This window comes from Lotus japonicus, chromosome 4 (genome assembly GCF_012489685.1).
Source record: "Lotus japonicus ecotype B-129 chromosome 4, LjGifu_v1.2".
Classification (NCBI taxonomy): Eukaryota; Viridiplantae; Streptophyta; class Magnoliopsida; order Fabales; family Fabaceae; genus Lotus; species Lotus japonicus.
The window spans coordinates 17701446-17714499 of NC_080044.1; the positions used below are offsets into that span (position 1 = coordinate 17701446).

A 13054-nucleotide genomic window follows, 5' to 3' on the forward strand; every position below is an offset into this window, starting at 1 on the left:
GATATAATCATTACCATTTAGGGAAACACTGTCAGAAACAACTGAGGCATCATTGGTAACATGATGTGTAGCTCCAGAATCTGGAAACCATGAGCTAAGATTTGCTGCAACAGGAGTGTTAGTACCAGTAGTAGATGAAGTAGGTCCAGTAAGCTTAGCCTGTGGAGCTCTAACTGGAGGATTTCTAGGTCTTGATCCACCAGAAAACTGAGAAGAGTTCCACTGTGAACCTCCAGATGGTTGGAAACCAAACTGCTGAGCAAAATTTCCCATGCCTAAACCTTAAGGAAATTGACCAAACATGTTTGGAAAGCCTCCATACTGTGGTGTACCAAACTGAGAAGGTACACCAAATTGTTGAACACCACAAAATGGGGAGAATCCAAACTGAGGCATCATCTGAGAATACATAGGCAGTGGCATACCAAAACCAGTTGGCTGCAAGCCAAACATGCCAGTAGAACCAGATGATGAACCACGATGGTAGCAAATACTAGCATCATGCCCATACTTCTTGCAAATCTGGCATTGAACACTTCGATTTCCTCCTCGTCCACCGCGAGAGTTGTTACTGCCGTTGCGACCACCGTAACCGCCACGAGAACCGCCATAACTGCCGCGATTATCGTAGGAACGATCATCGTAGGAGTTTTCAGAGGAACCTGAAGCATAGTTAGCCTCATAGGTCTTCGGTGACGACGTTGATGAAGAAGACGACGACGCCGGTGCAGGTTGCATCGCCGGTGGCGCAGCTTGAGAAAGGAGCGCTGACGGAGGATTCGCACTCAACTGACGCGTGCGAGAACGCTCAAGACGCGCTTCATGCGCGATAACCATAGCTTCAGCTTGCGAGATCGTGCAAGGGAACTCGCGACTGTAGATGATAATCATGAGATGACTATACTCGTCGGGAAGACCATCAAAAATCGCTTCAAGGTGCTCGCGAAACGATACAGGATCTCTGATCGAGATCAGAGCATTGACGATGGCCTTGATTCGCTTGAGGAACTCAGAAGCAGTCTTCGATCCTTTGGTTATGGATCTCAATTCTGATCGCAGTTGCGTCGATTGTGAAAGCGATTGTGCTTGAAAGAAATCAAGCACAGCTTCCCAGATCTGCCAGGACTGAGTGCAGTTGACAACGGTTGGAAGCACTGATGAAGACAGAGACGAGAGAAGCCAAGTGAACAAAGCAGAATCTTGTTGATCCCATACCTGATATGCAGGATTCTCTACTGCATTCACGCGATCCTCCTCACTGAGAAAACGAGGAGGAATATCTGGATGAACAATAAAATTCTGCAGTCGATGAGTTCTAACGATGCCTTCAACATGTTGCGTCCATGAGATAAAATTGGAATCATCAAGCTTCAGAACGAGCTTGTGAACCAGAGAAGAAGAGCTCAATTGTGGTTGAAGAACCGCAATTGGAACAGGAACTGGAATTTCAGGAACTGCAGTTTCTTGTGCATGATCTTCATCAGCTATGGTGATGAAGAAGAAAGAAGAAAAACGAAAACCTAGAGAGAGAGATCTTCAAGGATCGTACTCAGCTCTTGATACCATGTTGAAAATCTTCAACTGAATTTCATTGATTGAAAAGCTAATGAATACATGAGGGATTACAGTATTTATACTATAAGATTTGTTAGCTTGCAGAGGAAGCTAACTCTAACTAACCTTGACAGCTAAGCTTTGACAGCTAAGCATGTAACTAACTCTCTAATAAACCTGCCAGCTAGGCACAATTAACTGAACAGAACACAGTCAACATTTACCTAATGACACTTAACAGTAACACTTAATATAGCAGTAACTATATTACTCTAATAAGGTTGAGGCCAGTCATGGGCAGGAAGTGCTCCTGCCTAGGAGACGCGGGCGCCCTAGGAAATTGGGTCGTAGAGCTCGGTTAGCTGGTGGTATTGTCGGTAGAGTCCCCGAAGGGAAGGATGTTCGCCGTCGAGGTCAGCCCAGGAAGAATGAGAGCAAAGTCAAAGAGGTGAGCATTCACAAGGGATCACCTTCCTCTAGCCTGCAAGCAGAGGACCCTTCTAAAGGCCGTCAGTTGATGCTCTTGCCACCGGAGTTTTAAGATCCTCGAGGCATTTTGACTAGAGCAAGGAGTGCTCTTCTGATGGGGAAACGGTTGGGCTCAGAGTACTCTTGTTATGATACCGTTGCCCTAAACCAGATTGCGGCCCAGATTTCAGCGCGTTGAGCTTTGTTGGGTTGGTCTTTCTGGTTGCGGTTGTTGCTCGACCTCACTGTTTGGTTGTTTTCTCCTTGGGGTTTTGTGGGGGGTTTTCTCTTTTAGGTTTGTTTGTTCTGGTGGGCTTTTTGTTGTACAGGGGAGGGTGTACAACAATGAAGAGCACTCCTAAACGGTTGGGCTCTTGCCACCGTAAGTTGTTTTCTTAATTTGATTTTCTAAGATAAAGTTTATTTTCGAAAATAATATATATATATATATATATATATATATATATATATAATGTTGAGAAATAACTCCTCTCAACATGGGTAAAGTAACGAAGTCAACAGAAAGCCGACCAAAAATCCAGCAACTACAACAAAACCCTCCACCACTAAAAAACCCACAAGCATGCAACCATGCTTTAACACCCAAATCAACAACCCCTAATGTCAACGTCTACACCTCTAGGAGAGTCCCCATTTGAAATCGTAAACCGCAACAGGTTCAACCGGATGGGATCCTATCAAGCCACACGACACCTGCAAAATAGATCTAAGCCAGCTATGCATACCAAAGAACCCAAGATTCAAGGTTACTTGACTATTTCTAAAATAAGGTAGAGCTTATTGTATAGGATTACTTTTTGGCAAAGAAAATAATTATAGGACTTCAAATTCAAATTTTTAATAATTTTTTTAATAATAACATTTGTTGTTTTTTTAAAGGTAACATTTGTTGTTAAAAGTGTTAAAAACATTAGAATTTTTATGTTCTTCGTAAGTTTTTTCAATATCATTTTAGATTAATTTTTCTAAATTTTATTTAAAATATAGTATATAAGAGTTTATTTTTTTGAAATGAATAGTATATAAGAGTTTAAATATGCATTTAATCGTAAGACCTTCCATATTTCTTTCTAATTGACATGTTTTTTAGAAATAAATTTTTTTAGGGTATAGTAAGATTTCTTTAATCAGAAAATAAATCGGAGGACCCTCCTCAACCCATGCATGAACATAATTACATAAAGTTAACTTTGATATACAATTTGCCACCATGTTGGCGAACAATTTCACATGAACCAAACTACAGGAGGAAAAAACTCAACTAAGGTCCAAAAAATCCTCCACAATCATCCGCGAGTAGGAGCGTGATGCCCATGGTGACTTCCGCCCATCCTTCAACAAAAGACTACTTGTTTGATAGTATATTTAAATCATTTCATATAATTTTTAAGTATTATTTAATAAATACCAAAAAACTCAAAAACATAGAATTTTTAAAGTGAATGATTATGATGTTTGTATGAGACATAGATCACATTAATCTTGAAATCGTTCATGGTATTGGAATTGAAAAAATTTGTATATGGAGAAATAATAGACCTTGGAGACAAATGTTTAAAAGATTAGTTTAGAAGATAAAACACATTATCTCATGGGCAAGAGAAGAAAATAAATATGTGTTGAGTGTTGTCATTCGCTAAAATGCGAATAAGCAGAAGTGGAGAAAAAAATATGTGTATAGGAGAAAATGATGTGAAAGTCTCTATCTCATCAACTTTTTTTTTTTTTAGAGCAAAGAAATGATATATAAATCAAATTCGAGAAACCATCCCTCTCGAAAATGGGCGATACAACGAAACGGAAAGAAACGAACAAAAACGAAAGACAACACCTAAAGCCAACGACCAAAACTATCTCATCAACTTTTAAAATAGGATATCATGTTAAATATAGTAATTACGATCATATTGATGATGATTGATTTAGTCCATTAATTTAAATTTTGAATTATAGAGAATCTTTGGTTTTAATTAAAATATTTTATAATTTACTAATGAATACTTGTGACGTTCAGAAAAAATAAATGAATACTTGTGTTTTAAACTTGAATATTTTTTTCACCAAAACAAATTTGAATCTTTTTCCAATTCGAATTACATTAAGTTATAACCTTCCTTTTATAGCTTTCATATTTATTAATTATTATATTTTAAGCGTAAATAAAAATAAAAATATAATTATGTTTTAAATATAAATATTCATTAGTTATGGGCATTCATGTAAAAAATTAAGTTAACAAACAAATTAGAATTTACAGTCTAACTATAAAAAATATGAATTTTTTTTATGACTCATGAACCAAGACTCGTTTAAGGAGAGAGTTATAAACCTATCTATTTTATTATCAAGATGAACATTCATAATATAATAAGTACAGAGGTGTCTAACCCTAGATACATGGATTTAGAATTGCTCATACAAACATAATCCGCCCATAAAAGTGGGTGGATCACCTAAGCCTGTAAAAACATATATCGCTATTATGAGATAAATAATACATGAATCGCAAACATGACGTAAGAAATATATAAATAGTGTGAGACCACTCATATATGGAATAGGGTGATTGAGTCATGATTAATAGTTCGCCAAATGTGAGATGGCTCACGTGATAAGGATTTGTTCGCCAAGTAACCGGGGTCACACGCTAGGTAGTAAGACCGCTCGCCTGGTAGTGTTAGAGTCGCCCAATTAAAAAAAATGTAAATATGAATTTCATTGTTCATATAAATTAAAGTAAAATCTAGGAAGTATGAATTAAGAAAGAGATAATTCAGTTATAGTTATTCCGTGAAAATATTGAAAAACATGTTGCACTTTCTATGTGTTAATGAACATCTAAAACAACACAAACCAACAAAAGATCAAAATTTTACAAAGAGAAAGCAACAATACTCATAATAGTGAAATAGGAAGATGAAGATTTCGGATGTGAAATGCGAAAGTAAAATATAAAAAGAACACATAACCTTTTTCCTGCAAAGAAACTCACCTCTCCATCCATCTAACAAATGCATTCTTTCCAACCTTGCCTCTCAATGTATTAAACCTTTCATTGAAAGCGTCAAAACATCCCTCAAACTCTCCTGCCATCAATTTTTGAAATAAGTTGAGAAAACATTAGTCTAAATAAAAAAAAAAGAGTTAAGAAGGGATTAGAACATTTGATAAACTTACTCATGCAATATATAGCACCAGAAGAAAACAAAGATGAAGTGGGATGAGCCTTTCAAACCGACAACATAAAGGAGGTTGAAGAAACAAACTGTGAGAGATTAACGTATTTGTAAAGATAAAAAGAGAGGAAATATTTTATTTTTGGCACGGATATGTTTTTACAAATAAAATATAAATAAAACATTCACATATTACACTTTTTTATATATGATGGACATATTCAAAGTTAAGAAAAAATAAATAATTTACAGATGGATGGGGTGGATATATTTTTTTTTAATGCAGATTTAATATTGAATATGTATTCAAAGCTAAGAGAAAACAAAATCTTGCAAATTTAATATTGAATAACAAAATTTGTATATTTTTTATTGGGATGATATGGGGGTTTCAGATTTAATATTGAATATGTATTCAAAGTTAAGAAAAAAACAAAATCTTGCAGATTTAATATTGAATATGCATTCAAAGTTAAGAAAGAAAACAAAATCTTGCAGATTTAATATTGAATAACAAAATTTGTATATTTTTTATTGGGATGATATGGGGGTTTCAGATTTAATATCTATATGTATTCAAAGTTAAGAAAAAAACAAAATCTTGCAGATTTAATATTGAATAACAAAATTTATATATTTTTTATTGGGATGATATGAGGGTGACACGTGACAAAACCTTCTAGAGAAAAACTTTCCTTCAGTATATTATATAGATATAGATTGATAGATATTGATATTGATTTTGAAATATAAATGACAGAAATTAAAGTGAAAATAATAGGTCGAATATAGAACTGACACATAGTACACAAGTAACACAACTGGTAAAAGTAAGACAAATGAATGAGTTGATGTGTCGGCACAAACAACTCTCCTCTTGCAAATTACTAACAGACTATCAAGGCTATAAGGTCACTGTAAAAAAAAGAGATATAAGGTCTGAAAGTGAGACCATTAAATATTTTTAATCCAGAGATAATTTCCTGATGAAGCAAATGATTTCATCTGAAACTTGTTGGGCTTTCTCTTGATGTATAAAATGGTGTCCATCTAGTATAACTGTTTCAAGGTTGGGAACAATACTCTTAAAAACATCACTTTCCACAAAATCCTTCATACCACCCTTTTCAAAGCCAATGTCTTTGTCTCCGGCTATGTACTTCGTTGGAACTATTATCTTTGATCCTTGCCACGGTGCAAGAAGCTCCCAATTTCTGTTACCATTGGGCATGTATGTAATTGAGTAAAGATTAGTTCATTCAGAAAAAAAAAACACTATGAGATATCACTAATTGGGTCAGATATATATGACCACTATATACAATGAATGTTTTTTTTTCAAGTATGTTACACGACTTCATCTTCTGAACATAGAAACCATCAAACCAAGATCACTAGTGAAGTTAAATCAACCCTTACTACGGATGTTAAATTTGATTCTCAAATCACAAGTTAATACGTGCAAAGTTATTATTTATGTCAAACCTAGCCAAGTTTAATAATTGTAATTGTCCCCTCTCTTTGTCATGAGCACAAAGGTTCCTATCTTGCAAAAATAAAAATAAAAAATCTTTTCCACTTTATTGCAATAAATGACTAATTAGGATTTCATTTGCTGAAATGATAAATCATTGCAAATGGACCTTAACAAGATTTTCATTGTACCAAAAAAACCTTGACAAGATTTTAACAGTTCAATTGAACTCTAAAACATGAACATTTACCGGTGGTAGCCAAGTTAGACCTCCAAAGAATAATAATACGAGTTCAACCCAGAGGAAGATCATCTTTTAGGAGAGGTTGTCATAGTTTTCCAAATGATACTATTCTTACCCTCAAAAGAAGATGGGGATACCCAGGTTAAAGATAAGAAAAAAAACATGACACATTTATTGATCACCTTAATTATATTAAAGCCTATAAAAAAACCTTAATTATATTAAAGAAACCACCAAACTTGGACAATTGGACTTAGTTTTTTTTATAGGCAAATGTTAGTTGTTAGAAATGTTTGTAAATTAGTTCATCCTCATGGTTCGAACCCTGGACCCTTCACCCTTTATCCCACCCAACTCTTATGTCCCCTAACTCTTATCGCTTGAGCTAATGTTTAGGAACACAATTGGTCTTAGTAAAAGATGGAAAAAAGATTGTTTAGCAAGGCTTGAATCAGATTAAAAATTCCTAGACATTTTAGAATGTGTTAACATCTGTGTCAGAAAAAAAAAATTAGTACATGTTTTATAAGTTTGACCGTAGTTGAGAAAATTAGAAGTTGCCATTTTTGACTTGTTGAGTAATTGGATTGTTCTAAAAAACTAAACAGAGGAAACAGAGCAAATAGGTAGTGAAAATGATACTCACAGGTCCATTGCCCGGTAGTGATTGAGTGGACCAGTGAAACCAGACTCCTGAAATTTGTCTGCAAACACCATGAGTTCCTCCTCAGTGATCCATGATGGCAAAACCGAAGGCGTCGGTAAGAAATCAATGATCTCCACGCCAGGAGGAGCTACTAGAAAATCTGTTGTTATCAGCAAAAACTTCTTCATCACTGTCAAGCAATCATATCTTGCAAAAGCTCTCTCTGCACGACCAGCTTCCTGCACAAACACAAACACACTATAAATCAGTGCTTATGTTTATGGAACCTTATCAATTAATCAACCCATTTAATTTAAAGTTAATACTTAATAGCATGTTCAGATCATCTTCTTTTTCATTAGAATCAATTATGAAATTCTAAAGTCATCTTATTCTAAGAATTGACTCTGGCTTCGGAATCAATTTTAGGAAAATTTCCCAACTTGAAATACAGAAGCTGTTAAAAGGGTACCTGAAACTGGCAGACATGACTCTCATCTCCATATATTTCCCTGATTGTTTCAACCGTTTTAGCAGTTGGAGATCTTGGCAAGTAAGGAACACCTAAAGCAACAAACCCCTTCACCCTGTCAGGTCTAAACAGACATAGGTTCCATCCAATGTTTGCTCCCAAGTCAGAACCAACCACAAATGCCTGTATTCATTTTGTTCAAAAAAGAAAATTATTAACATGTTTGAATAAGTTTATTTTTCCTTAAAATAAGGGTGCGCTTGAGTAATCAGTTTAGTTAAGGGCTTATGGCAATAAGTACTTATTGCGTAAATGCTTATAGCAATAAGCACTTCTCATAAGCTTATTATTGAAATAAGCTCAAAATAAGTAAATATAAGTGTTTATTTATAATTAAGCTAACCTGAATCACTTATTAATAGGTCATAACTATTTACATAAGCTATTTCAAATAGTTTCATAAAAGTTTCAATTAAACTCAAATTTCTTCCATGACTACACAGTCCATTGAATTATATGTTCGGCTGAACTTATTTTTTATCAAAACCAATTATGCCACCAAGAAGCTACTAAAATAATTTAATCCTCAAAATGGATTATTTTACAAAATTGTAAAATGATTTCCAAATATGTTAGGAGAATGATTTCCAAAGATTAGTTAAATAAAGAGAAGGAAAGAAACAAACTAACAAAGACATGAAAAGGGAAAACACCACAAAATTCTTTGACTTTGGCAAGCAATAGAGAATTTGTGTGTGATACCTGTTGTTCACCAAAATGATCAAGAAGACCAATAAGATCACCTACTATGTGCTGAACAGTGTAGGAATTGGGGTCAAGAGGAGAATCAGAATCACCGTAGCCTCTGAGATCAGGAGCAACCGCATGATAACCATTTTGGGCTAAGTAGTTGAGCTGGTGGCGCCATGAGTACCATATTTCTGGGAAGCCATGAAGCAGTAGAACTAGTGGTCCTGTTCCTTGCTCTGCTACATGTATCCATATCCCGTTGGTTTTGATTCTTTGGTGATTCACTAATTCACTCATCATCATGCTCACTGGTCTGATTGTTCCAAAATCCAAATCTCAATCAATATTCTGGAGCTAGCAAGGACCAACAGGTGGTTGTTTAAGAAGGACAGAGATGATGACACACACACAAGCTATAATAATGCATTTGTGTTAGTAAATGTTGAAGCTGAGGTCAGAGAACAATTTTGACTTGGAACCTGAAGCATATCATCGTGTTGGTGTTTGGAGCTTCCACTTCACGCTTTGACCAAAAACTGAGATGAATTTTATATATTGTTCTAGACTTCTTAATTAAAAAAATAGAGTAATAAGAAATATAATGGATGATTTGATATGAAAAAAAGGCGTTTTCTGTGGTGCCCGCAACTTTTTTATGGGTAGCGTACAGGAATTTGACTGGCCAATCACATTATTTCATTTGTTTTGATTTATTTAAATCCTGGATAATAGCAATAGCCTTTCGTAAATCATGATTCTACCCCCTAACTTCATTTATTTTTAAGTTGGTCCCTTGGCTAAGGTAAAAGAAAACAAAAGCTGAGTTTAAAAAATCTTGAAGGAAATTTACATACTGGGTTTATGAAAGCTTAGATTAGTGTTTAGGGTTTATGAGATAGGGTTTGTTTCTGAAGTCACCTAGCTTGATTTCCTGATTTCATTTGATCGATTTGAACTGTCGTCATTGGTTAGGCTTTGGGTTGTGTGATTTCGAGGGATTCACAGGTGGATGCTTCTCCGATTGTGCGTTCACTGATGTGTCGCTGTTAGATTTTGAAACGGGTGATTGGATCTATTGAGCAGGGATCGAAGTTGTCTGTGGATATTTGCGACTAATTGAACTGGTATGATTTTTAATAATTTTTATCCTAAATATGGTTTTATTAATATTTTATTTTTCGTCAGTAATTTCGTCGGTTAGGTAGCATTGTGATGAATCATTGGTTCTGTTTTTATTTCAGAGTTGGGAAAATGAATGATTCTGAAGAAGATAATTGGCTTAATCCGTTTGATGACGACCTTTGTATCATCGATGAGGATGAAAGTCTGAATTCTAACCCTGTCAACGATCCTGAGAACGATGGGAATGAGGATGAAAATTGTTTGAAGGAGGATGAAAATTGTTTGAAGGAGGATGAAAATGGTTTGAAGGAGGGTGAGAATCTGATTGATGTGAATGTAGGGGATAATGAAGGTGGAAATTTTGTGGATGTCGATGAGATGATTGAGACTGTACAGGACAGTCAAAAGGACTCTGATATAGATGTTAAAGTCATGAAAAGGATTACTGAATTGTCTGCAAACGACATTAGAGAGTTGGATTTTTGTTCTGAGGAGGAAGCATGTGAATTCTATTCCAAATATGCTCGTTTCCGTGGATTCTCTCCAAGAAAAGATGATGTTTACAAGGATTCTGATGGTAATATTATCTCACGTCAGATAGTGTGCAATAGGGCTGGTCAAAGGCATCAGAAGCATATGCATAATGGTGGTAGAACAAAACAACCTAAGCCTATTACTAGAGTCTGTTGCCTTGCTAGAATTCGATTTCGTTATGTTTCTAGCAGTAAAAGGTGGAAAGTTGTTTTTTTTTGCGATGAGCACAATCACCCATTAACACCATTTAAGCATGTTCATTTGATTCCAAAATTCCGGCAGTTGAGCGAAGGGGACAAAGCTCAAGCAGATGGTATGAACCTAGTTGGTGTGAGGACCCGCAATATTATGGAGGTGATAATGGGCCAAAAAGGGGGGGCTGAGACTGTAGGCTTTACCAGCAAGGACTTGTCCAACCACCTAGACAAGGAAAAAAGGAAGAGAATCAAAGATGGTGATGCAGTTGCGGCGCTATCCTATTTACAAGGAAAACGTGACAGTGACCCACTATTTTTCTTCAAGTACAACAAATCAGAAGAAGGTAATCTCCTTAACTTGCTCTGGTGTGATGGCACTAGTAGACTTGATTATAATGTGTTTGGTGATGTGGTTGCCTTTGATAGCACATACAAGAGGAACAAGTATAATAGGCCTTTGGTGATTTTTTGTGGATACAACCACCACAAGCAAACAACTATCTTTGCTGCTGCACTTGTTCATGATGAGAAAACGGAGACTTACAAATGGGTTTTGGAAACCTTGACTGAAGCAATGTTTAACAGACATCCTAAGGTGGCGATTACAGATGGAGATAAAGCAATGAAGGAAGCTATTAGAGTTGTGTGGCCGAATACCACGCATCGTCAATGTGCATGGCACATTCACCAGAATGCTTTAAAAAAGACTAGAAATACTGATTTTGCAGATGAATTCAAGTTATTTGTGTATGCTAACTTGAACCCTGACAGGTTTGGAGAGAAGTGGGATAAACTGATTGAGAAACATGGTCTAACCAACAACGAATGGATTGAGATGATGTATGAGACAAGAGCTTCTTGGGCAAGCACCTTCATGCAAGACAAATTTTTTGCTGGTATTCGTACAACGTCTTTATGTGAAGGAATTAACTCATTCATAAAGAATTATCTGCATTGTAAGTGTTCTTTGTTGGATTTTCTTTTCAATTTTGAGCGGGCTTTGAAGAAATACCGGCACAATGAGTTGGTTTCTGATTTTAAGTCTTCTTATGGTGAGCCTGTTATCACAACTGCACTTAGTGGCATTGAGTATGGAGCTGCAAAAATATTAACCAGGGATATGTTCTGGGAAGTTAAGAGTCAAATTGAAGATGCTCTGGGGATAAATGTGGAGCGTGAGGAGGTGTCCAATATTGTGATGATGAAAATGAGAAAAATTAGTAATCGCAGAAAAGAATATATTGTGGTTTATGAGAAGAACCAGAAAAAGTTTGTCTGTGATTGTGGTTATTATGAGTATTTTGGCATTCCTTGTTCTCACATAATAGCTGGGATGAGAAGTGAGTATATTGATGAATTTCCAACCAATCTAGTTTCTAAGAGGTGGTTGAAATCAGCCAAGTCTGCTCATGTGTATTCAATTACAGAGCCTAGCATTCAATCACAGAATTTGAAAAGGAGCTATGTCTGCCGCATGCAACTATCTCGCAGAAATGGCATGCGAAAAGGATGATGAATATGCAAGTGTAATGGAAGGCATTTATAAGCTGTTGAGGGATGTTCAGAAGAGTCGCAAACCAGGTTGTACATCAAACAGTGCAGCCTTTGATGTGGGTGATCCAACTGTTGTACCGGCTAGAGGTGCCCCCAAGAAGAATAAAACTGGCACCAAGAGAAGGCAGTGCTCAAATTGCAGGGGTACTGGACACACGATTCGTACGTGTCCGGCTTTGCTTTATTCTGATCAAGTCCCTAATACTGAAGGAGGTGAATCTGCAACTGAAGGAAATGAGGACAGCACACACGACGAGGTGATTGTGATATTCACCATATTTATTGCTTGTGCTTAGCATTATCATGTTGCATGTGCATTTTGGATAGATAGTTGCTTAAATTGAAATGATTTACAGGTCAACGTTGGCAGCTTAGATCGGCAAAATAATGGGGCTTCGGTGGCAAGTAAACTTAAATCTCAGCAGCGGGAGCACGGAAATGTGTCGTCATCCACCCAAGTATCTGTAAATGAAATGCTTGTCATTCATCTTAAATTTTCTTGCATTGTGCTCAAGTTTTCTTTTTAGAGTGATTGGTGCTTACAATCTGTGCAGAATTTGCGTTCAAATCAGAACACGGGGTCGAGAAAACAAAATAAGCGTAAGTCTCAGCAGCGAGAAGTCCCAGTCATGATACATTCAAGCCAAGTATCTGGGAATGAATTGGTGAGTATTTTTCATTATCTTCTTATTTTTTAGTTTACTTAAATGCATCAATGTGTGAGTCTCTGATTCCTGGTCATAACCTGTGCAGACTCAGAGTTCACCGAATAATGCAGGTCGCGGTGATGTGGATAACAACAGAGTTACTTTGTTGCCCCAGCATCCACAGGAAATACCTTT

The 13054-nt window shown here is 36.2% G+C and overlaps 2 protein-coding genes and 1 long non-coding RNA gene across 3 annotated transcripts; 1 reads left to right on the forward strand and 2 right to left on the reverse strand.

Annotated features, from left to right (window-relative positions):
- Positions 1-4420: 4420 nt before the first annotated feature.
- LOC130714910 (uncharacterized) lies at positions 4421-5475 on the reverse strand. Its single transcript, XR_009011480.1, has 3 exons — positions 5221-5475; positions 5036-5129; positions 4421-4711 (listed from the first exon to the last, which is right to left on the reverse strand). It is a non-coding gene; the product is annotated as an uncharacterized LOC130714910 (long non-coding RNA).
- Positions 5476-5982: 507 nt separating this feature from the next.
- On the reverse strand, positions 5983-9322 carry LOC130715051 (uncharacterized). Its single transcript, XM_057565044.1, has 4 exons — positions 8818-9322; positions 8056-8238; positions 7584-7822; positions 5983-6433 (listed from the first exon to the last, which is right to left on the reverse strand). The coding sequence occupies exons 1-4, from the start codon at positions 9106-9108 to the stop codon at positions 6184-6186; spliced, it is 963 nt and encodes a 320-aa protein (XP_057421027.1). The 5' UTR covers positions 9109-9322; the 3' UTR covers positions 5983-6183.
- A 734-nt stretch (positions 9323-10056) lies between these two features.
- On the forward strand, positions 10057-12171 carry LOC130712393 (protein FAR1-RELATED SEQUENCE 5-like). The gene has a single exon (XM_057562229.1). It carries the CDS (start codon positions 10057-10059, stop codon positions 12169-12171), a length of 2115 nt encoding a protein of 704 aa, XP_057418212.1.
- Positions 12172-13054: the final 883 nt, after the last annotated feature.

Coding starts and splice junctions, on each gene's coding strand:
- LOC130715051 (XM_057565044.1), bottom strand. CDS start 9,108: ATGATGATGAGTGAATTAGTGAATCACCAAAGAATCAAAACCAACGGG. Junction 8,239..8,817: donor ATCATTTTGGTGAACAACAG/GTATCACACACA, acceptor AAATGAATACAG/GCATTTGTGGTTGGTTCTGA. Junction 7,823..8,055: donor GTCATGTCTGCCAGTTTCAG/GTACCCTTTTAA, acceptor GTGTTTGTGCAG/GAAGCTGGTCGTGCAGAGAG.
- LOC130712393 (XM_057562229.1), top strand. CDS start 10,057: ATGAATGATTCTGAAGAAGATAATTGGCTTAATCCGTTTGATGACGAC.